The sequence below is a fragment of the Tauraco erythrolophus genome, chromosome 4 (genome assembly GCF_009769465.1).
Source record: "Tauraco erythrolophus isolate bTauEry1 chromosome 4, bTauEry1.pri, whole genome shotgun sequence".
NCBI classification, from domain to species: Eukaryota; Metazoa; Chordata; class Aves; order Musophagiformes; family Musophagidae; genus Tauraco; species Tauraco erythrolophus.
Genome location: NC_141468.1, coordinates 42,143,156 through 42,168,579, shown reverse-complemented (window position 1 = coordinate 42,168,579; position 25,424 = coordinate 42,143,156). Strand labels below are relative to the sequence as shown.

Below are 25,424 nucleotides of genomic sequence, written 5' to 3'. Positions count from 1 at the left end.
TGGGGAGGAAGAGCCATGAAAATGTGGAGGAAAAATGTGTAGTAAAATCTTTCCTGCGCTCTAATTGCAACTTTGGCGTTCTCTGAAGGATACGTGACTAAAAAAGCAAACCCACCATTATATTTGCAGACACTTAGTTAACTGATACAGTTGTTATGTGAACCTTGGGAAGAGAGCAGTCAGGGGTTAGCATGGTCTCTGCATGGGACTGAGTTAAAAATGCAAGAGGAATGTCCCACGTGGGCACAAGGAGCTTGTCTTGAACAAGTATCTTGAACAAAACAATTATCTTGAAAAGTTATCTTGAACAAAGTCAAATAAGAACAAACTTACACCAACAAGAGGCAGATGAGAGTCTGGCCCAGGTACTTACAAAGAGCCATGTAAAGCTGAAACTGTGTGTTGTTTCATAGATTAATGCAAGGGAAAAAGCTACACGTGAAAACATTGTGCTGTTAATGACAAAGTATAACCTTTCTCTTCACTTCAGAATCACTGATGGACTGTGTTTACAACTGATGGTATGAATGTTCAGGGAAATTGATGTTTTTTCTGCGTTTATTTTGCACAGACTTGAATATTAATGCAAAATACATATTTGCACTGAAAACAACTATAGAGCTGACAGGTGCACTTAAACTACTTAGAAGTCTTATCAGCCACATTTATTGGCATCCAAATAATAGTTTATAAAGGTGTAGAGCTGATTTTAATTACTTTTCTTTATTTGCCTTAGATCTCCAAGATGCAGACACTTCTGTACAGAGTAATACAATTTCATCCTCCCCTTTAAACGCTGTTACCTCCAGGCCTGAAAATGTGCTGAAAAGTAGCACAGAGATGCTCATCAGAAATGTGACTGAACACTTTGGTAAAAATCTCATTGAAAACCTCTACTTTGACTTGAAATCTGCAGTAACAGAGAAAGCCTGGATTGCAGTAACTACTCTCCAATACTCTAGCACTACAGAAGAGGTAAGGCAGAAAAATTATTGATTGATTTTTATTAAGCCTGCTCCACTCTGTGGAGCCTGATAGCTATTACAGGTGGATATTTCACAGACTAAAAAAAAACCAGCTACAGGACTAAGCTTTGTTTTTTATTTTGATGGGTTGCTTTGTTCATGCTGTTAGTGCCCTTTGCTAGAAGCACCTCTGCAGAAAAATTCTGCCCCTTCTGTACAGCACAATCCCGGTGTGCACAATGCATTGGGAAAATCCCTAAGCTCCAGGGAAATGCTCAGGATACATGAGGAGCAATGGAAAGCTCACGGACATGGTAGGAGTCACAAGAGCCTGGATATCTGCTCTCAGTGACTTAGGCTCTGCCATTGGTTTGTTGCATGACATAAGAGTCTGGCTCTAACTACGCTCTAAGAATCGCACTATGATTTATGATCTTATTTAGGATAATTGAGTCCTAAAATTACATACACAATTTACAGATCGAAGCAAGTGAAATCTGAATGCTTTAACTTGCCTTACAAGGAGCCCTGGCCTTGACCTTGGTCAGCTTATCTACTGACCGATAGGCAGAGTGGAGACACAGCCGCTTCGTGATCTCTGCTCTGTCCAACCACAAGCAGCCCTGGCAGAGGGGAACGGGGGTGCCAGCCCCACCCACAGAAGGAGCTATCAGTGAGCACTCAGTACCTCCACATCAGTTCCCAGTCTTCCTTGTCTGCAAGGCACAGTTAAGTAATCTGAGAGCAAATCTGGAATCATTATTGGCAAAACATGCATGGGCAGTTAGAGCTAAAGCACGCGGGACATTGTTGGTCACTGTATTGCTATCGACACAGTGGTTTAGAACTGAAAATCCCGGAATTCCCTGTTGCTTCTTCTCCAGGACTCCATGCTGCACTCAGTGTATCGGGGCAGGCAAACATGTTGTTTCAGTTACTACTTTGGGTGTCAGTGTTACTGTGGATAAGACTAAGAAATGTGTTTTGTATCTGGGAAGGCTGTGGACAGAGCAATCTGTACAATCTGGTACGAACAACATCACTAGAGACAGGGAGAAAGGAGAAGTAATATCACCCGGGACTATGTTGACCCAAATAACCAGCTTGAAGGTTTATGGACCCTGACACTACTGTTCTATTTACAAATAGGATGGCACTGAGCTGATGATGGATGCACTGCAGCCCATTCCACAGCTGATGGAGATGATTCTTTTAAAATATGACTATTCTGGCTTGGCGCAGGCAGGCTGAGCTTATTTCCCCTGCCCTCTGTCCACATACATACCTCCTGCACAGAATACTGGTCTCCTCCAAATGGAAATGTGCTATATAATCTGGTTTTACCCAAACTGCCTCCAGCACTCCGACTAAATAATCTCACTTGTGCTAGAGAAATGCTACCATTTGAACTGAAACTATTGCCTTTCGTGTTCCTACCCTAGTTCACCTCCTGATTCACATGTTTTGCACTGAACAAGTTGCTTAGGTCAAAGCTTTCAAACCAGAATCCTGATGATAAATGCTCTAAGCATATCCATGAAAAAAAAAAAAAAATCATGAATATCTGTCCCTTAGAGCTCCCAGCCGGATCTGGACATTTGAATTTAGACAAACTTAAAATCTTTGACCTCCATCTCTGTTTCCCTGTCTTTAGAGTGGAGTTAAAAACATTTTTGTCAAATTAGCAGGGACATTTAAAGGATTAACTGGATTTAACATGACACTTTGAAAACACGCAGACTAAGTAAGCGCTGAGTATTGTTTTTCGGAAGACAATACCTTCTATGAACTGCATTTGCCCAGACTAGGTCCTCTTGTTTGTAGAAGTAAAGCCTTGATGTTATTTAGCTGTGAGCATTTTGGGGAGGGACAATGGTGACACTTCAATCGAACAGAATGTTTGGTTTAGAGCAGCCTTGGATTTCAAGTAAAACTGCAGCTTGCACTTTCAAACCATGACAAAAGCTGTGCAAAGCCCATTTCCTCTTGATTAGAGAGACAGAGAGAGAGGTTGGTGTTAAAAAAAAAAGTCAGGAAGCCTTGGGAAAGTGTCTGAAAGGGACTTTGGAGCCTGCTATTAGAGACACGTCCGGCCACTCCCAAAACTCACTTCCAGTCCTTTTTTTTTTTCTTTTTTCTTTTTTTAATTAGTTTCTCGGCTTTCCACACAGATCAGTAAGCGTTAAAGGCTGTGTGACTGCTGATTTGCTAAAAGCTCATTTATTCAATTTATTCAGTCTGGAAATGATTACTTATTATCTTGGCTATTCTGTATAAATAATATTGCCATCAGTGAACCAGTGAATTGCGGACCCCTCCTGTTCCAGTGCTGGCATAGACATCTGTGGTAGACCTTACCCTTACAGCAGTTTTATGCTGGATAACATACAGAAGGAAGTCTCAAAACCCTTAATAAACCAGTACTTTCCTGCTAATATAGCAGAGGAGTTTTAAAGATTTTACAATAGCAAGAACAAGAGTAATGAAGTAGGAACTTCTAAATTATAGGCAATGCTCAGAAGCCGCAACATCCCTTTTCTCCACATGTTATCTCACACTAGCTTGGAAAGACAGACAGACATTTCCAAGGTCTTTAAATTTCACTTGTGATAGTTTCGATTTCTTTAACGACATTTATAAGTTTGCACTGATTTTTTTTTGCTTTCATATATTACATCTATTTAACTAATTTACACCTACATATCTTAATTATATCTTCCCTGCAAATTCAGATTGTGCATGTTTTCAAAAATCCCTGCAATGTGAGCTCCACTTTCCAAGAAAAGGTGGGTTACTCCAAAGATTCTTATTTTCAGAGAGGGGTTTGAAGTAACCCAAAGATCCCAATGAGCCTTCAGATTTGCTCTTCTCCAGTGCTGGAAAAATATTGATGTGGTTTATGCCACTAGGTCCCAAGATGAATTTACGCTGTGAGAAACGTCTCACCATGAACTGATGACAAGACACCTATGCCATTTTAGTCCCAGTTTAGGTCTAATATACACACCTCGTGTTTTCCATCAGTGGTTTGTTGATGGCCGTACTGGCTCTTTGGGGCACAGTCCCTCCTCCTGTCTGAAGTGCTTAAAATACCTCTTCCAAGGGAGACCTTGTTCTGCAATGGGCTTGAGAACTGCATAACAACCGACACATTTACATCATCACTTAAGGCGATGTTCATAAAGTTATTAAGCACCCCGAACTTTGCAGAATAAAGCCCAACACTTTCAGTGCCATGTCCCTAGGACTGAGCGTGGAGCCCCACTGGGACAGATGAAGCTTTCCACAGGTGCAAGTACCACCCAGGAGTGCTCAGATCTTTGGTTTCCAAACAAAAGAATGAGAACTAAGGTTTTTCAGACATTTGCATCTTGTTTGACAGGCTGATGCCCAGAAAAATCTTACAGCAGCAACTCTCCTAAAAGGCAGACTGACATTTGTAAACACTATCACCTTTTTCTCCCTAAAATGGGGCAAAAGTGAAATGGAGATAGTGAATTTGCTTGAGGTGCTGCTTTTGAAAATTAAAATCCCACATTCATCATACAGTACGGAAAGATGCAGAAAAGTTCCATTCCCGTTGAAGAAATGTTGAATTCCTCCCCCTTTCTGCAATCTCAAATTTACCCTATGGCTGCTAGATTATTGTCTATCTGAGCATTTGAAGGTCCAAACCAGTTCTGGCCACGTTTCTTCTCCATCACCCCACCCCACATACCCATATACGTGAGTTTTAAGAGACTGAAATCTAAACGAGGAGGAAATGGGCACACATGACAGAAACAGAGAGCTGTGCCACGGCAGCAGCCGATCCAGAGTCGCGCACAGCTCGTTTGGTACAGTCTGAAAACAGGGAGACTTCCTTGCTTTCCGTGGTGTGTGTAATTTTAGCTTGGGAGTTATTCGGGGGACGTGGGAAAGAATTGTTTCAAGGACACAAGTTGATGCAGAACAAAGCAAAAAACTGCCGTAACTTGGCCGCTGACAGACGGGCTGCTGCTCCGCCGGTGCGGGGGGCTGCGGGCAGCAGCTCGGCGTCGGGCTCTGCCGGGGGGAGGCTTCTGCCACAGTGCCTCTGGTTGCGGTGCCACAATACCGGAGAGAGGATGGAGGCCTTGGCGGTCTGCGGCTAACCCCTAAAAACACCAGTGTTTGGGACAAGGGAGGTGGAATGGTGGTTTAGGGATGGCTGAGGCCAAGAGGAGGGTGTGCCAGGAGATGGGGTGGGTGTGAGGGGTGGCAGGCATGAGGAGAAGGAGGCACGCGAGGTGAGGCGTCCACAAGGCAAGGCAAGGTGGCATCAAGTGGGGTGCAGCCCGGGTGAGTCGGGAGTGCTGCCGCCACTCCAACATTGGCACCGCCCGAGGGGCCGAGGGGCCCCCAGGAGCCAGGAGGAGCGCGAGGAGAGAAGCCCCAGGGGAGACCCCGACACAGGGAGGAAGTGGCGAGGAAGGAAGGGAGGTGGGGTGGGAGAGGAGCCGGGAGGAAGGTGGGACCCACGAGGAGCGAGGGGCAGCACCCCGGGACCCGCGGGTCGGGGGGCGCGGGGGCGGCGGCGGAGGACGGGTCGCGGGTCGCCGCGCTTCGCCCCCCGCAGCGAGACGCGAGGAAATCGCCTCTTGATTGCGGAAGTCGGCGGGAAGGGCTCTGGCAGAGTCAGCCCGGGTCAGAATGGCAGCGTGGGAAGCGGCGGCCGCCTCCCCCGCCTCCTCCGCTCCTCCTCGGCCGCGGGCGGGCGGGCGAGCGGGCGGGCGGCGGGCAGCCCCCCCACCCCCACCCCACCCCACCCCACCCCGGTGGCAGGGAGGCGGCGAGGCGGCCGGGGCAGCCCCGAGCGTATGCAGCAAGCGGCCGGCCCGGCAGAGGGCTCGGCGGCCGCCGCGCGGAGCCCGGCGGGGAGCGGGGGGCCCCCGGGGCCCGCCGCGGCCACTTCGCTTCTGCATACCGCCCCCCACCACACCCCGCACCCACCCCGCCGCCTCCCTTCCCCTCTTGCCCTCCCCGCGAGGGTTTTCGGGGTTAAAGACTATCGGCGATGCTGAGCTATGGAGCGGGATTCGCCCTGTGGACGGCGTTGGCCCTGACCAAGGTGAGCGGTGGCGGGGCGGGGGTCGCCCGTCGCAGGTCCCAGCCGAGCCCGCGGGGAACAGGCGAGTTTGCTCCGCAGCGGGGACGGGGCTGGGGGCGGCGAGTCCGGGGGGGCACCGGCGGCTGGCGGAGCCCGGCGGCTCTCTCAGCGCTTTTCCCGCTCTCCGCAGGCCGCGCCGGGGGAGGCGGCGGGATGCAGTGCCAACCTGACGGAGCGGCGCGTCGTCGGGCAGAGCGTCCGGCTGCGGTGGGGCGCCGCCGGCCGCGCCTGCAACTTCAGCCTGAGCGGGCGCTCCGAGGACGGGGAGGCGGCCGGCTGCCAGCCCGCCCCCGCGGGCAACAGCTCCTACGGCTGCACCCTGCGGGGCCTGGAGGCCGGGACCTGGTACCACCTTCGCATCGAGCCGCTCGCCGGCGGGGAGGCTGTCAACATCTCCGTGCAGACAGGTACGGGCGGAGCGCGGCACGGCAGGTGTTCGGGGGCCGGGAGGGATGCCAGGCTTTTCCTTCCTGTCCCCTTGGTTCAGCCGGCTGTAAGAGGAGGCAGGTGATGCATCCGCAGCTGCTGTAAGCCTACGGTGTTTGTTGAACGTAGCTATCCTGCTCTTGAGGTCTTTTTACCTCACTGCCAGGCGTAACCGCTGCCTAAAGATAACCCGGCAGGCTTGAGAGGAGAAGGAGCCGTGAGGAGACTAGGTCAGTGCCGGGGGTACGTTTCTGTCGCTCTCTTAAGCTGCCATCCAGCAGAATGCTTTGAGAAGTAGTAGCCCATAACATCCTTTGTGCTCCTGCAAACCTATTGGCTTCGTAGTGCCTCAGGTGAAAGCTTATTTACTGTGTTTAAAATATAATCTATTTCATGGCAGGTAGATCCCGTTGAAGGATAACTTACTGTTTCAGCCCATTTCTATACTTCTGTCTAACTAGAGTCCGAAAGTCAGAAAGTAGGGCTGAAACTTCTTGCTTGTATGTTTTCCTTGAATACAACCAGTGAGGTGTTATGATGTACAGTTGTGTGCAGAGCACTTACAGTGTCACATCCATGATTGGCTGTAAAATTGTTCCAGCAGCCTGCCAGAGTGCTGCCAAGGAAAACACGGTTTCTGCATGCGTGTTTGTGTGGGCATGTGAACAACTCGGCTGTGAAGCAATGAACAACACAGAGCCACCAGCTGCAGTGGCAGAATTGAACTCTTTCTACCTGTATTAGTGGTTTTTTAAAGATGATGAAATCCAGTATTGTCCAGCCTCTTAAAGATGGTAACACAACACTTGAAACAGAGATGTCTTATAAATGAGTTCCATCATTAAATACCTCCCTGATTTGCTCCCAAAGTGTTAGTCTCAGAGAGGTACTTTGCAGTATTATTAGTATTGAAGATTAAAGCAGTCAAATACTTAACAATTACTAGTTCAGAGATGTCGTTTACTGTCAGACCCTTTTCCCTGCATTAACTGTACCAATGCACTAAATTCCCTCTACTAATTTGCTTCGGTAGCTCAAGTTTAATAAAGTCTACTGACAAATCTGCTGGTGTGATAGCTACACGTTAAGCACAAGTCATGTCACTTGGTAAAAATGAGTAATGGTTTATATGCAGATGGTGATTTAACTCCATGTCATGCATCATGCCAACTGTTTTTAATATTGATAACTTGTAATTTGAAAATCGAAAGAATAAATCAACTTTTATCAGAACGACAGGTATAAATCACCATCATTGCTGAATAGTGGAGATCTATTAATGAACACTTGTTTAGAAGTAGAGAAAAAGATACCACTTTAGACCACATTTTGTTTAATGCATAATCATTTAGACAATAACTTGTATGTGTCATTTATTACTTTTTTATCAGTAAATAGATTTTGGAAGACTGTAAGATGATAACAGTGATTGGAAGCAACTGCTGAGTATAGTCATATTATGTAGCTGATGTCAGAATGAAAAAACTAATTGAAATTGTTGAAATACTTGAAATACTGAAAGTTAGTGCACCATAGTTGAAGTGGGGTTTATGTTTGGGTTTTGGACAGCAGAGATTGGTCAAAAGCATGAAAGAAGAATAGAGGAGTCATGGAGATTTCCTGCAAAAACAGCTACTCAGATCGCTCTGTGGCTTCTCACTTTTCTTGATTCAATTACGTCCCTTGCGTTGCTTGATCAAGTAATTAGCTCCAAAATTTGTCATTTTTTATTTCTAAAGAATATATAGGGTACATAGTTATGCCTGTCGACAGCCAACTTTGTACTGTGAGTGCTGCACATTTCAATGCAAAATGAGGGAAGATTATTCCTCTGTATGTTTCCATTAGGGGCAGCATTTTAAACCAGTTTTCTGGAAGCTCTTTTTCACCTGTTCCTTTGTAACTTAATGTCAGTAGTTTCGTTTTATGATCTACTGAGCCTGAATGTCCATAGACATATGTTCCTGGAAACTATCCGGTAATATGGAAGCATGAGCAATACTTTCAGCCATATTGTAAACAAAATTCCTACTGATTTGAATGGTAGCGGAACTGAGCTATCATGAGCCGCCTAAAAATATGATGTCTGACCTTGGTACTAAGTGAGGTTCCCTTCCTGAGCACTTTGTTTAAGAAAGATGGGCTAAGCTGTCCTTTCTTTGGAGGTACCCAGCTTTCTCCGCTGACTGTAAGAGGAACCGACATTAAACCATATACCTGGAGTTTATATGGTTGAAGTTAAGTGAGAGGAATCCCATCTCATGTGTTTACTTTCACAGAATGAGATTTTGAACATCTATATCATCTTGGTACAATAAATGTACACGGAGAAAGTCACAGATTCGTTTATATACCTAGTTCAGAAACTTTAACTTTTTGCTCATATTCAATCCTATTAGAATTTTCATGTAATCCTTCCTGTTATGAGTTCACTTTTCGTCATGTTTCTTATACAAAATGCTGGAGTAGCTAAGTCCGTAAAATCCAAAATATTTTGTTAGATTTTCAGTGTGATCTGTTCTAATGACGGACTGAAGATGGAAGTGATGAATAATGCATACCATAGTTTCAGTTGTAATGTGAAGGCTTGGAGAGGACCAAATCCCTAACTTAATTTGTCCCTTTGAGTATTTAATTTCACATTAAAATCATAGTTATGACAATGAGTTAAGGCTATGTTGTTTGCAAGTTTGTTATTCCAATAGAGTAAGTACGCAGCTCACCAAAACTGCATAAACTCTCAAGAAACACCAGACCCTTCGTGAATCTTTGGGTAGAGAAGCAGTTTCTGTTTCGCTTCTGGATGCATAGATCTGGAGTCTAATAGTGTATGGAATACTGGTACAATAATCCACACTAGTCTACTAAGGTGGACTAGTTTACTCAAGAAATTTTGATCTATGAGTTATCAGTTTAAACTGGCAAATATTTAATCCTCTAGAACAGAACTAGAATAGGTCCTCCAAACCGATGGAAAATACAATCACATATGCACTATATAAACCAGGTATACACAGGCATGCAAACACACATACAGTGTTGGCAGTTGTGCTATTTTGGTAGAATAGGAAATAAAGAAAAAGCTGATAACACCATTTATCAGCTCTGAGCTACAGATGAATTTTCCACTGCAAGCCTGAGATTACAGATGTTAGTAGGCACAAGTCTGTATATTTATTTCACATTCATATTTTGCATTTGTTATGGTTTCTGAATACGTATACGTAAAACAGCACATAAAACCATACAACTAGTCAGCATGCTTGTCATTGTAAAGTTGGGACAACATAGGCACCTGTCAGTCCTTTCATGTTGTCTTCTTTATTGTTCTCAGTAAAACTATTTCTGTAACTGAGAGCTACTCTACGACAAAAGATGGTAGGGTTGTGTCTTTCTTGATTTCAGATAAAATATTTTTTAAGTTCTCAGTTCTCCAAATGTCTGTGCATCAGTATAACTGTGTATTTCAGTAGTGTGTTTTCAGTGAATGACTAGGTCTTTAATTAAAATTCTAGTTTAAAAAATAGTATATGAACAAATCTTCAATTACAGTTAAATATATGAATTTCAATTCTGAATTGAAATTCAGATGTGAAATACTGGTTTTGAGTATTGCCAAAACAACTTGGCAATTCCCCTATTTTAAAATGTGTCTTCTAAAATAGGCTTATAAATGCCATTTTCAACGTTGTTTTCAACAAAACTATTGCAGTGATGTATTTTGCTACTGCCTAATCGAAGCCACCTGTACTGAGAGAACTGAGAGGTAAATACATTTTTATCAGAAAAATTGCTAAATATTTGAATGAAAAGAGGTTAAAAATTCTACCTTCTAAGACACGGCGTGGTAGAGTATTTTTCCATTGTAATATGTAACTCTGTAAATGCCAGAAGCGTGGCATGGCCATGTGTTCACTCCTGTAAATTTCAAATTATTTGGGACAAATCTGATTTATTAGCCATCTGTAGGAACAGCTACTGTGGCATGGCTGTTACTATAGGCTGTATAATCCTGTCATCCATAATCACATAATGGTTATGATCATTTTCTCAAAAGGCAGAGTACAAGAAGAATATAAATAATCATGTAGCCTATTTTAAAGGTTACATATAATCCCAAAGAAATGAATATTTGTACTTAATAAGAACAATGAAATCAACTCTCTTTACTTAATCTTCAGAAAAGTCCTTGTGAAGTAGGTTACTGTTTTATGAAAAGGGAAAACTAGGAAAAAAATGGATGATTTGGTAGGAAGATGACTGGGACTGGAAGTCAGGAATTCCCTGTTATTCAGTCCTGCGCTCCTACCTCACATTTTTTTTCTCCTGTATAAGGCAGGGATATTTCTGTGCTTACAGGCTGTATTCAGGAGTCGTGTCATTGGGATTGGACATAACTGTATCTATCATTTCTGTGAAATGTATCTATAGCAGCTGTGCACACAAAAGTGAAAATGGAGGTGCAATATAATTCAAACAACATTAAGTCTTCTGGAGGACTCCTTTGTAGACTCCAGATATTAATTCATATAGTATCGAATGGTATAAAAATATCTTTGTGAAAATATTTTATTTCTGTGATATATCAGTGTTGTATCGTTGCCAACAGAGACTTGTATAACAATGTAAATGGCTTTTTAAGTGTTTGTTTCCATCGAGGGCTCCTTCAGCCCAGGCACTTCCCAATCTCATTGTTCCTTTGTTCTAGCGGATGTACAAAGCACTGAGTGTTTTGTTTTCTGGACCAGATAGATTAGATAAAGTCTGAATTTCTGAACTTCACCTTCTAGGCACGCAACTCTCTTCTTTGCTAATGCACCTTAGAAGACAGATTATCCAGGACAGTATAAGCGCTTCTAAAAGCGTAGGAGATGTCATCTTTTGTAGGATTTGGCAAATAACGCAGATTACAATGTTGATTACTTTTGCAGGACTAACGAGCAGTCAACCTTATCCTAACTTTGTCAGAGAGAGAGTTAAACTTGACTGTTATCAGGGCTGTTCTCTTGATATCAGTCAAATTAATACTTTTTCAGCTGGCCGTGCATCTGACCATATATAGTCCTGGAATTTATTTCTGACTCCCAAAGTTTGACCTTTCTGATTAGAACAATTGCCTTCAAGGAACAAGATTATACCCCCACTATTCACTTTTGCCAACATAATAGTCTTTAGTGGCTTAGTATATATTATAGGTGGAGCTGATAGTCAAGCCTATTGTTAAGATTTCCTGACACTTTTCATTAAAACCTCCTGTTTCAATTGGTGTAACTGGGTGAAGTTTTAACTATTTCACCTGAAGTTTGATGTGCTTGGTCTTTGGCTTGAGTTTTAATTTTTAATATTTTTTTTTTCAGATTTAAGCAGAGTTAGTTTGACCTTTAAGAAAGAGATCAAGAAAAGAAGATAGTTGTTTTTATTTATTGATTTTGTTAATTTAATTTTCATCTCTTTGTTTGAAGAGCACTAGTGTCTCTGTGGTCCAAAGCAAGAATCTGAATTTAAGCAGAGACCTGGGTTCAAAGGGGCGCAGTATTTTTCACAGGATCACAATATGGTTGAGGTTGGAAGGGACCTGTGGAGATCATCTGGTCCAAGCCCCCAGCTCAAGCAGGCCCACCTAGAGCCGGTTGCCCAGGACCTTGTCCAGACAGCTTTTGAATGTCTCCAAGGAGGGAGATATTCCCTTGAAATTCCTAATATACTTGATTAACAGAGCGTACTACCAAAACCTGGCACCAGTATGTTCTCAGCAGAGCTTTGTAAGAAGCGATTAAACCCTCTGCACCATCCAGGCTTTGAAGAAAAGACAGGTTAAAGGCTGCCAAGCCCGTGATACTCCTAGCGCTGTGTTTGTAGGGTGGGGTAGATTTGACTTTCTCCTTTCAGCCTTTGCAGTGCAGTTTTTGATTATGTGATCTCACACTTTTTCGTCTGCCTTCTTTGGGAAACCAGGCAGCAATGATTGCATTGGAAAAGTGATCTTGTTCTTCTGTGTTTAAGGCATTGTTCATGTGGAGACCTCAGTTCTCAGCCTGGATGCACCATACATTCCCTGTCTGATGCTGGGCAAGAGTGGCACAGTGTACTCATGTGGAAGCCAAATTTAGTTGTTAAACTGTTGGGAAACCTTTGGTTTTTAACTCTCCAACTTGTGAATGCCTGACTTCGTTGCTTTGGGTTGTTTTATGATATCTTTTTAATATGCATTGCATTAGGAGAGATAAATGTCAATACCTTAGTACATAAACCTGTAATACGTGTCTTTTGATTTGCCTGAAGTCCTGTGGGTGATGAAATACACCCAGAGAAGACAAACAACCAGAGTCTTTTGTTTTGTTTGATATTTGCCATGCTTTAGATTGTATCATATTTTACAGGTGATTTTATTTGAGAGTTCCTTAATAAACAGCATAATGAATGCTGCGAGTTTCTCAGAGAAATAGTCCCAATTAAGTATAGTTCCTAAAAGTTTATCCGATGTACTGTTTTGTTTTTTTAAATTTATATGAACAATGCTACAGCAGAGCAGAAGCATATTCTGTCAGAATCTCTTTGAAGTGGTTGAAGTTAATACTAAAACCAAAAGATTATTGCCTTCAAAATTGTATAAATGCTCATGCCCATTAGTGATAAAGTGTTTAGCTTGAGTGCTAGGAAATGAAAGCCACTGATGCCGTGATATCTATAAAAATACATTACACTGAGGCATTGAGTGTAATTTGCTGGGGTTTTATGTTTGCTGTTTCTTAGTAAAGTTGTTACATTTTCACTATCAGCAGATTTGTTACACACATCCACAGCTGGAAATGTCCTTCTACATGTGTGTGCATGTGTGTGTGTGTGAATGAGTGTGTACACATATAGACAAGTAACATTTCTGAATTCTGCAAGACTCTCTCGTAGACATGTTTCAGTGACACAATGTTTGTAACTGGAAAGAAAAAAGACTTTTTGAAAAGCATTGGCAGCATGATGATGATAAAGGGAGAGTTTTGGAAGATTTTTTGTGCTGCTGTGTAAAACTTCAGACAATTCCAATGCAAGAAATACTAGTTCATGTTTTCTGTTTGTTTGTTTGTTTGTTTTTAACTACAGATCCCTTACCACCAGCTCGTTTTGAAATTAATAAGGAAAAAACTACACTCACAAGCTTGCAGGTTCAGTGGGATCCTTCCTCAGGAAAGGTGGACTTGTATAACCTGGTATTATTTGATCATGATAATAAAAAGATACAAGAAATCTCCATACAAGGAAGAATTTCAAAAACAGAAAATACTTTTTCTAGTCTCATCCCTGGGAATAAATATAACATTGTCCTCCGTGCAGTTGCTGGAAATAAGAGTACTTCGGAACTTCACATAAGTGGATCTACTGGTAGGACTTCTTTTATTTTAGTTCATCTAAATAAAACCACTTATGGTATTTTGCAGTTCTACATTTCGAAATTAAAACCTAAATATAATTATCCTACCTGACAAGATATATGTATGTAAGTATCTATTGATTATAAGTAGAAATAAACAAAGCATGAATCTCTGACTATATAAAGAGTTGTTTACTAAGAATGGAGACACGTGGTTACAGTGTATTTGGATGCAAATTTGGGGTTGGGTTTTCACTAACTCTAAAGAAACTCAGTGTATTTCAAAAGTAAATCTGTACAAAATTGCTGAAATTGTGAAGTTACAATTTGTTTTTTATTCCAACATGTGTATGCGTGTGTTTTTTATTCCAACAGTGCCATCCCCTGTGAAAAATATTCAGGTCAGTGTCAAGACAGACACTATCCATGCTTCATGGTCTCCTGGCTCTGGGCACGTGGATCGTTACAAGCTGGTGTTACTGGATAATCATGTCCCAGTTCATGAAATCCACCAGGAAGACCCTCTGACCTCCTACACTTTTTCAGGACTTAGAGCAGGCCACCTGTATAACCTCTCTATCATAACTCAGGCTGCAGAATTGGAGAGCAGCAGTTTTCAAACAGTCAGGACAGGTATGATTTCAGAATTCATCACAACAGAGCAAGAAGCTAAGGCCATAGTCTAATAATACTACAGGACGTATTTCAGAGTAATAAATGATTCATGTTCCGAGTGTATATTCCCAGGCTTCAGTGTCTGAATTAACCTTGGCAGATGTTTCTCTCTAAAGGCCATAGAGGGAGTTAGAGACACTGTAAGCTTATTTAGCTCCCTAAGTTAGCACTGCTGCAAAGTTAGCGGCTAAATTAGCTTGTAGGGTGTCTGCAGCTAACTTAGCTGCACTGCTTGATGTAAGCAGCTCCATTAAACACGTAAAGTTAAGTGTTAACAATCTGAGCTGAAGTGCCCTAGTGTCACCTGATATCTGTCAAAGAGGTTCATCTGACTCTCGTAGGAACTTCCTCAGTGAATTGTGGCAGTGTGTAGTCTGGTTATTTCACTGATCATTTCACTGATTTCACTGGTTATTTCACTGAAGATCATTTAACTCCATGACTCTTACTTAGCTGAATGAGAGGTGTAGAGCTTGTGAGTTTTGAAAAAAAAAAGTTTTCTTTGACTTTCTCTGGAGGGCAAAATAGCTGCACTTCTGAAAAAGAAGTGAAAAAAAAAAGAGCAAGCTAAGAACTTTAAAATTCGATGTTGGTTTTTTTTTCACAGAGAGGTATTGATTCACAGAACCAGAGTTTTAGAAATAAAGCTTTTGTTTCGGGAAGGTTTTTCAGGATACAGTTCTGTGATCATGGAGAGAAAGACAAGATGACATCATACTAGAGTCCAATGGTTAAAACGCTCATGTAAGCAAAACCAGGGTCATGCCTTTGCTTTCCTTAATTTCTGGGAAACATAAGGTGCAGTTTCTCCTATAGAAATCTCACTATGTAAATGTAATTTAATATTAAGTGAACAATATTGTGATGTCTGGGGCACACAGATGAGTGCTGTTGTCACCTAGCACTGCCCATTCTGGGGATTATACTCTTGTTTCATTTTATTTCTTCAGAATTTTTGGTTTCTTTGTGTTGTGGGCTACCAAAATTTTAAATCTCACAGGTTTTCTCAGAATATAAAAGCACTCCATCTATCTTGCAGCATGGTCCTCCATTTCAGTACCTAGTGTGCCCCAAGCCTGAGAAATTGAGATGTTGGAGGTAGCTATGCTTTTTTCTGGTGGAGCATTTGAATAAAGGAGTTTGATTCCAGTCCCTTCTACACTGGTGTAAATCAGGCATAGCTCCAACGACACTGTAGTGTTTACTCTACCAAAATGTACACAGGCATCCCGATTCTTAGGAGCATGTTTCTGGTCTGTTTTGTAGTCAAAATGACTAGTGTGAGTGCAGACATGGCTAACAGATTTTCTATTCCATGAAATGCAAGTGGGCACCATAAGAGGTATCGCTCTCAGCAGTAGAATATGTTAAACAGGGCTTGGTTCAGTTTCACTGTGATCAGGCTTTGCCCTTTCACTGTTTGGGCACAATCATTCATACTCCATCTCATATAACTATTTAAAAGCAAAACTTAACTATCTCATAGTTTGGAGGCAGCAGGTCTTACATCTTCTGTGGTGAAAGTATTTTATTCTTTCTTATTTTCTTTTTTCAGCCCCAGCTGAAGTTTTAGATTTGACAGTGACTAACGATGACAGCTTAGATGCTTTAAAAGTCAAGTGGAGAAGACCTTCAGGAAACCTCAATTTCTATAATATCACTCTGTCTCATCTTGGATCAGTTAAAGAAGTCAAAACTCTACAGCCACCAGTCACAGAGACTCACTTTGACAAGCTGACTCCAGGACGTCTTTATGAAGTTACTGCCCGCACAATCAGTGGTGAACTGTTTACTGATCGGATGGCAACTGGCAGGACATGTAAGTCTTCTGCTTCAGTAAGAATATTGTAACCCAATGCTATTTTTGCCTACGCTGACCTTGTAGAAAATCATTGTAGGAGACAAAATTATTTGGATTCCAGGCAAAACAAGATAAAGAGCACAATATTGTTCCAGGAGTACCCCTTCCTGACTCTCTGGCAGCAGCTAGTCTGGCAGCCAAAAGCAGCTACAGCATAGCTTGGTAGCAGGAAACAATAATGCATTTTGGACCTTATAGTACGGTGAATCTGTTACAAAACTGTTCCATGCTACTCCACTTCTGGCCAACTTTGTTATCTTGAATTCAGCTCAGCATGGTATATAAAATGAGTTACACTATGGAGAAGCCTGCATGTAGTCAAATTGTTAACGGATTTTTAAGTAATTTTGCAAGGTCTAATATTATCCCTTGCTTCAGACACAAATCTACAAATACAAAAAATTAGGTCTTGACTTTCGTTACTACCAACAGCATGGATTGAGGAAGGCATGTGGCAGCCTGAGTGGAGCTGGTTTATGTTTTGTTTATCTTCTTTCAGAAGTATAATTTTCTTTCAGGTATCTCTTGTATGAGTTCTGAACCTGAAAAATCCTAGCATAATTCTCCCACAACATTCCTGGCCACAAAGACGTGTCATCTTCTCCACACCAGCCTAGCCCAGGAAGAATTTAGATGGGAAAACATATATAAGTGGGTGGAGAATACATACATAAATTGTTGGTAGACTCAGAACCAAAAAATATAAAATGTGTGAGATAGAGAAGGAAAGAGAGCAGAGTATTTATTTTAGAGAATATTTATCATCTACAACTAAACATCTCACATGAAAGGCACATCCTTGTCATCTAGCTGCTACCCATTCTCAGTGCAGACTGGAAGAAACTTGAAAAGCCTTTCATGTCCAGCAAGTACAAAGCTGGACTGGCTATATGCGTGTCTTTTTTGTTTATCTAGCCTACCATTAAATACCTTGAAGATTACCATTTCCATCTGAAGGGAGAGCTTCAGGCCCTCACTCAAACCAGTGTTCCCCCAAATCCCCAGTACTTTCAAAGTTGGGGATTTAGAAGTCCCATTTCCAAGGATGCTGATCATGTGCAATTCCTTCCCTTGACTTTTCCATAGATACCAAGAGCTTTGAAAACAGAGTCACTTCAGCAGAAGCTTTGTGACCTAAAGATAAATTTGTAAATCCAGGCTGTCAGGTCTACAGATACTGAAGGGGTTAGACTCTTAGGATCTCTCTGTAACTCACAGAGAGAGCAGGTGCCCAAGAACATAATCCACATCTCTGTGTACTGAGAGGGTGCCTATGGCAGCAGAACCTGCTGAGGAGTGTTGCGGCAAGGAATACGGGCATCTCAGGGACTGAAGCTTGGTACCATAAGGATGTAATGATGTCCAGCCAGTCTAAGAAGGCTGAACTTTATCTGTTACAATACAAGTGCTTATGTGCTTCCTAACAAAACACTGTGTGCTCTCACTCGCTCACTCAGCAATTGAAACACATCTCCCATATTCACTGGCATGTGGATGATATAGGATTGATACCCAGCTTTGGCTGTGGGAAGTGAAACTGCTAAGTGTTTTGTGGTGCTGGTAGAAATCTCTCAATCCTTTGCTAGGTAGTGAGCAATTAAGTATTAACTAAGCCGGAGAACACACGAGAGCATGATTCTAGCCTTGTAGTTTACAGTTAATACTTGCTGATGGTCTCAGGTCTCCAGTGCTGATCTATGAATATCTTAACGCAGAGCTATAGGTGTCCTAACCTAAGGGTCTGCATCTGTCTTCCAATCTCTCCTTGGTGTGGTTAGTATTTAATTGTTCTATGAAAATCAGAAAAGCTTCAGTTGTCCAGTGTGACTTGCAGCAGTAGGACAAAAAGGTTGAGCATGTAAATTCAGGACCCTTGGAGCGGAGGACAGGACAGAGTGGATGCTTTAATGAACCTCAGTTTGAACCTCGTTACCTTACAGCTGAGAGGGATTAGGACATACAAGGCCTTTGTGGAAGAAGCCATCAGACTTTGCATTTCTGCTACTGAGACCGGAATTTAGCCCATAGCAATTCAAGTTTTGGCCACAGCTTTATAAAATTGGTTGACAGTTTCTAAGTGAACTTAAGTCCAGGAAACAGCTGGGAAGCTAACTGAAAACTGCAAGATGCATCCAAGAAGTGCACAGGGAATCCCTGCCCTAAGACGGGTTTCTCATTTCTGATGTCAGAAACCAACAGTGAAACAGTGAGTGATTTGTGTGGGGTAAAAACTTCTCTTTAAAACAAATGCCAACCTTTTCAACAAGATGCCTCACATTGCTCTAACGGATCCAGGTACTTGTACAATAGCTGTGCTGCGAGACACGTTTTGCCAGTCTGCAGCTGCGCCTACGTGGGGTAGGAACACCCCACTTCAGAATTACTCTCTCCATCTCTGTGTTTCAGTTCCCCAGAAGGTTTCCGAGCTGACAGCGGGTGGTGGTGGCTGGCTGAGGTCCCTGCGAGTGACCTGGCTGCCCCCTGCGGGAGACTGGGAGAGGTACCGCCTGCTCCTGTGGAACCGCTCGGCCCTGGTGCTCAACACCACCCTCGAGAAGGACGCCACAGAGTACTTCATCCACGACGTGGGCCTCATCCCGGGGAGGCAGTACGACGTGGATGTCATTGTGGAGAGTGGCGATTTGCAGAGCACGACTAGCTGCACAGGGAGGACAGGTCAGTGCGCTCGTGCAGGAAGTGTGAAAGTGCAACGTGTTCGACCGGGCTCTGCGGACAATTAGAAAGAAGTAGTACTTGGGAATCCACAGGTGAATTTCACTATTAATACACTAAAAAGGAGCTCCCTTGTAAAGAACAGAAATAATTATTTTTAGCAGTTCTATGAAAATTGTCAGGGTTATTTTCATGGTAAATGTATTGTTAGTGAAAGTTTTGGGAATTATTTCACCATTTGGTCATGACTGAGGCATAACACTACACATATAACATTTCACTGTCACATTTTGTGGCTGATTGCAGGTACCCTGTATAGTACTTCAAAGAGAGTAATACAGATTTTCCTGTATTGTTCATTAGTGTGTTCCGTGGCAAACTGGTTTCCTTGCCAGCCTGTATAACTTATGAGTATCAGTAGTGCTAACCAAAGCTTGCTGAGGTATATGTTAGTGTGGCTGTTCCATAATGTCCCAATTCTTGTTCCTGTGCTGCAGAAATAAAATGGGATTAGCCAGTTCAAGTCAATCTTTTCAAAGGAAATCCATATACACTGCAGTGACATTACTGGAATTCTTTTGGAGCATGCTAGTCAAAGCCATATCTGATTGCTTCAAACTTGAAAAAGAATTGCAATGTAATTGTTAATGATTCTGCTCTGTGAGTGCAAAGTAAGGGCAATTCAGAGGACAAGAAAATTTGGAGGAGGAGTATCAGGCAAAGCTCAAGCCTGAGCCTTATCTCACAGGAGAATGTGAGATAAGATAGGGCCACCCTACTTTATCTCACTCTTCCTGGTGCCCACCTTTCCTGCTATTCCCTTACCTGTCATTCCCCAAGGGCTTCATTTTGTTGATTTTGCACGATGGCAAGACCAGTCGACACTACAGAACTGAAGCTTTCTCTAACTTCTAGCCAACTCGATCAAAGCAAGGCAGATTCTCATCTTGCTTCCATTGATATACATTGCAAATAACTTAAGTTTATGATGTTACTTTTAATTGACACAGCTAAGCAGTTAGAACATGATCCAATAAATAATATCCAGCAGTGGGTGTGTCACAACTGTATTTGACCCCACAGTCAGGTACACAGTGTATGTGTTATGAAGCATAGGTGACTTAATTTTCTCATACGTAAAGCCACAGTCTTGGAAAGCGGGTTGGATTTCAGTGTAACAGGGACAAAATTGGATCAGGGGACTACGTTAGGTGTCAGATGCCCTCTGCATTCATACACACCCCACACAAACACAAATTCACTGATACAAGATCAAATTCTTTCTTTTATACCAATAGAAAGTTGGAGTCTCTCCCAACTTCACTGAGATACGAACCACTGCAAAATCAATGTCACTGTGACCCCATTATTTACATCCTTGTTTGTCACAGCTAAATTTGCCTAGATATATTTTATGGTACGAATGTTTTATATCCCTGTCTAGCACCCAGAGTTCAAGAGGAGGCTCACTGACTTCACTGAATTTCCATTCATGCTAAAATATGGCATAAGTTTAATCCTAAGCATTACAGCCATAGTGCATTGCCAGTCTGCTGCCACAGCCCTTTACTGGAAGAGCAGCACAAATAATAGATTCGTAAGATTGTCTTCCTAGAGAAAGGTAAAGAATCTCCTCTTGATTACTCAAGGATTCTGTTGCTGTCACATTTCTGTCTTGATTCCTTACAGAAGCTTGAGATGTAGCATGTGTGTTCACTACAAAGTCATGTTCTTGTTGTGATATTGGTGTACTTTTACAGCTCCAGAGCCTGTTCTTCAGCTCCGTGTGAAGCACGCTAATGAATCTTCACTTAGTGTCATGTGGATGACCCCTGTTGCAGAATGGGACAGCTATGTGGTTTCACTGGGAGACAGGGATCTTACTGTCATAAAAACAGGGCTTGCGAAAGAAGCTAAGGAATTCACTTTCACTGACCTGGTACCTGGAAGAAAATATACAGCTACCATCACTACCATTAGTGGGATTTTAAGCAACTGGACTTCAGTGGAGGGAAGAACAGGTATCATCCTGTCAAACTATTGTAATCTTTACTTCTTTTAACCATCAACAGCTTTGTTTGCTTTGTAGTGAACTGAATGAATTCAGTATCTAAATAACAGAAGTCTTGAATTTATGTTTGTTTCCTCAATAGAAAAATTATGTTTCTGAGACTCATTTCTGTCTGTCAGTTATCTTGCAGTAATTATTTAAGATTGTGGGGAAATGGATATGTAATTCATGGCAAAGCTGTTTTCTGAAATATTATGTGTCTGATCAATCCACATTAGCACAAGATTCTATATAAGAAGAAAAATTTTCACTGTGTATCTTCAGGAAGGTCCCTTCCTTGATTCAAAGCATTCGTCATATGGAAAAAAAAAAAAAAAACAAACACAAAACCACCACACAGGAAAATATTGCTTTAGGGGAACATTCCAAGGTTGACAGACACAAAACATATGTAACCTTGAAAATGTATATTGAATCTCTCTGCTCTTATGATTCCAAAATCTGTATCTGATACTTAGGATGATGACTGTGACACCAGGAAGGTCCTGTTCCCACCCCCTGCAGAGTGCTAATTTTGTACACGTGTGCCAGTTCTAAACCATACGTGTTGCTTTACTCTGCTCGACTTACGCATTCTCCAGTGAAAGCGAAGTCTTAAAATGTAACTCTGGTGTGGCACAGCACAGGGAAAAACAAGCTGCTAGTGTATGAATCTAATCATGCCTATGGCTTGATAGTGATCCTTGCTAACGTGTCGTAACTCCTTCCAAGGCCTGAAAGGTTTGACTTACTCTTCCGTTTCTCTGCTATGTGATTAGATAGCTGGGATTTCACTTCCTTCTGCCTTCTGCCCCTTTAGGAGGCCTGTTCAGGCATAAAGGTTACTGTGTCCCACTTCAGTAGTGTGAATTAATGCTTGAAAACACATCAGGCAGGGATAGTGTGTCAGCATTACGTTCAAAGTGATAAAGAACGAACATCAATGAATTTAATCCTAGATCTTAATAAGCATTCCAAACCTCTGAGTCTTCTTTTCAGTAGGACAGCTTACTAGGCTTGCAAAATATTGCTGTAAATATGATAGGAATAGGTCTTACATGCATTCCAGATTGGTCAGCTTCTAGTGAAGCCTGAGGTATCGCTAAAAGCGCCTTTAGCACAGAAACGTGGCACTTCAGTGTCTTGTTGGGGCTTACTGTGTTGTGACAGCATTATAAAACAGGTGGGATTTTGGATTCATTTTTTTATCAGCATTACATTTTTTCTATGTGCTATGTGCCTAATATTCTAGCTTTTGTTAATGATTGCTAATCCAGTACTATGTGTGCAAAAAGTCTGATACAAAACAAGAGAGCAAGCTTGCAGTCACATTTTGTAAAGTTAGAGTGTTCTTTATTTCAGTTGTGCTCAGTCACGTAAGCAGAAATACTTAGAAAGAAGTAACCGTATTTCCTTGCTTTGACAGTAAAAGAAAAATATAAATATTTTGGGTAAAATTTGTGCTAGATATTCCATTCCTTTCAGTTCTTTCTGTTTTCTTTTTGGTCTAGATAAGTTCGCCAGTTTATACTTAGATAAATGTCATGTTAGTTTAACAATTAGTTCATCTTTTGATGCTAGAAAAGTTAATACTCAGCAAATCTTCTGACATGAAAAATAAAACCAAAACCATCCATCTCACTTACCCCCGAAAATAAAGAGTCTGATGCTTCTGAGGTATAGATGACTGTGCCTGAGGTATTCATCAAACTAATTTGCCATTTAATAGGCATGAGAGATGGAGAAAAGGAGAGGAAAGGGAGAATGAAAGACACAGACTGTATTCGAAATAGTTATCACAAAACCAAGTGATTTCCTAAATTGATGGCTTTTGTTTAATGGTTTTTAGAAAATGCCATCTCTCTCTGTTCGCTGATCTTGAATCATTTTGATCCGACTGAGAAAAGCTGTGCTAAAGCCTACAAGACCTTTCTGTGCCTTAGATAGTTTCCCATAGACCACATCCCATCAGACAGGAAGCAGTCCACAGTTTTAGATTATTTTTAGTCCTGTTGAGTCTGGCTGCAAATTGGAATGTTCTTTTGATGCACTTCCTCAGTGTGACTAAACTTGGGTTATTTGAGGGATTTTGCTTTGTTTTATTTTGTTTCCCCTCAGTAACATTATGACAATTTTCTTTGCAGTGCCAGCCCAAGTGACTGGTCTGACCGTGGCAAGTCAGGGATCAACCAACAGCTTGTTCACCAACTGGACAAGAGCCCTGGGAGATGTAGACTCATACCAAGTGCTACTGATTCATGAGAATGTTGTCATTAAAAATGAGACTGTTCCCAGTGAAACCAACAGATACCACTTCTATCCCCTGAAACCTGGAGGGCTCTATTCGGTTGTTGTCACCACTGTCAGCGGGGGAATATCTTCAAGGCAAACGATCGCAGAGGGGAGGACAGGTAAAAGGAAATACTCCAGCATGTCTTTTGTCAGTCCCTAAAAGCCGAATTTATTAAAGAGAATGGTCTTGTGATTAAGCCACTGGACTGAGAATTCAGAAATACCAGGGTTTCAGCCATATAATTTCCTGTGTGTGACCTCAGGCACACTGTCCTGTCCATATTCATGTTAACGTAGCTTTGGGGAGCTGACTGCTCTGCCTATAACTGAAACTCTGTACAGCAGGATCACTCTGTAGCCAAGACAAAAATATGTCTGGAGAGTGATGTACAGGAGTGGTGGGTTAATCACTCCTTTGAAGGGACTTTCTTGCTTCATTGACTAGGTGGCAGCATAGGGTGTTTGTTTGCTCCTTACTTAGGTGTGCGAATTCTGCCTGAAGGTGGTGGGATGAATTTTTGTTTCAGTCTTTCACGACCCATTTTTTTTGTCCAGTCCAGCATTAAGGTAATAATGTCCACCAGGGGTAATAACTCTTTATGAAGCCCTCCTATACTGCATAGGACAGGATTTACTATTGCATCAAATTCTGTAAGTTTAATGACTCATGAAATGCAATACCAGTCCTTTGGATATTTAGATAGAGAGAAAAGTTGACAACACAGTGCAATTTCACCCTTTGTGTGAATTTGGCAAAGGCCAGGAGTTCTGCAGTTTTCTCCAATGTTCTCCTTGAAAACAACTCTTTTCAGGTTAGGAAAAAAAAAAACAGAGAAGAATAAAATTAAAAGGCTTAAATTACATAGACATATTTTGTAAAATCTTTTAATATTTTTGACTCTGACAGCTGATGGCCAGCCTCTCTACTGAGGTTAGTCAGTTCAGTGCATCAAAGTCAAGTGAAAATGTGGCAGTTCATTAAGATTAAGGTCTGCCCCTGTAATAATTGATAATTTTATGTCTGAGTGATGATAGTTCTAGCAATGTGGAGCCTTTGAGCTCACTTTGGTGGCTTCAAAAACAAATGGCATTCAAGTTTTGGCCACTAGGCGTCAGAGAACTCATTGTAAATGAAACACATTCTGTTACGGGCCCCAACTTCTTCCAAGACTCATTACTTACTGCTGTTACTGATGAATGGCAATTTGAGAGGATATCTCATCTTCTGGGATTTCAGGACTGCTGGGATCATGCCACCAAAGACCATTTCCCTGACTGTACTAAAAGAAGCAGCCAAGTGCTGCTGAGTGGGAGTCAGTGCAGAGCTTCTCAGGAGTCCCAGACTGTTTATTTTGCATGCTGACATTCCAGACATTCTCACAACAACAGGATCTGGCTAGTTAAAGCTCTTCTGGTTTTTCCTCTTTGTTGTACAGTTCCTTCCAGCGTAACTGGAGTAACAGTAAATAACTCAGGTCGCAGTGACTACCTCAGTGTTTCTTGGCTGCCAGCTTCCGGAGACGTAGACAGTTATTTGGTAACACTCTCTCATGATGACCAGATCGTTCAGACTTTCACCATTTCCAAATCCTTCAGTGAATGCTCCTTCAGCAGCCTTACTCCTGGGACGCTTTACAATGTGACGATAACCACGAAGAGTGGGAAGTATGAAAATTATTCCTTCAGCCAGGAACGAACAGGTAAAGAGAGCTTCTGAGCTAATCCAGTCACCATAACCACTTTGTATAGCCATCATCAATGCTCTGTCAAGATCTGACCAAACTGAGATGAGTGAGTAAGGATTGGAGGGTCAAACCATAAAATTACAGCTTTACAGACTTAGTTTTATTCTTATGCCCTTACTGTTGCTTTATGTCATACAAAACTACTTTAGCGTGAATAAAAGTCATGTGTCAGCACTTTTGAGCAGAAATCATGTATCAGTTTTGGCTCAAATGCATCTTCCTGCCCTTAACGCCTCTGCTTGG

General features: G+C 42.0%; 1 protein-coding gene across 2 annotated transcripts in view; it reads left to right on the top strand.

The window, feature by feature from the left end:
• PTPRB (protein tyrosine phosphatase receptor type B) overlaps positions 1 to 25,424 on the top strand; it is a 61,099-nt gene that overhangs the window by 10,020 nt on the left and 25,655 nt on the right. For both annotated transcript variants that reach the window (XM_086610049.1, XM_086610048.1), the window contains exons 3-11: positions 737 to 975; positions 6,224 to 6,500; positions 13,618 to 13,896; positions 14,261 to 14,518; positions 16,116 to 16,379; positions 18,828 to 19,097; positions 20,855 to 21,115; positions 23,289 to 23,555; positions 24,873 to 25,136. In XM_086610049.1, the coding sequence (XP_086466175.1) occupies positions 737 to 975; positions 6,224 to 6,500; positions 13,618 to 13,896; positions 14,261 to 14,518; positions 16,116 to 16,379; positions 18,828 to 19,097; positions 20,855 to 21,115; positions 23,289 to 23,555; positions 24,873 to 25,136 (2,379 nt within the window). The remainder of the gene's footprint in view (positions 1 to 736; positions 976 to 6,223; positions 6,501 to 13,617; positions 13,897 to 14,260; positions 14,519 to 16,115; positions 16,380 to 18,827; positions 19,098 to 20,854; positions 21,116 to 23,288; positions 23,556 to 24,872; positions 25,137 to 25,424) is intronic.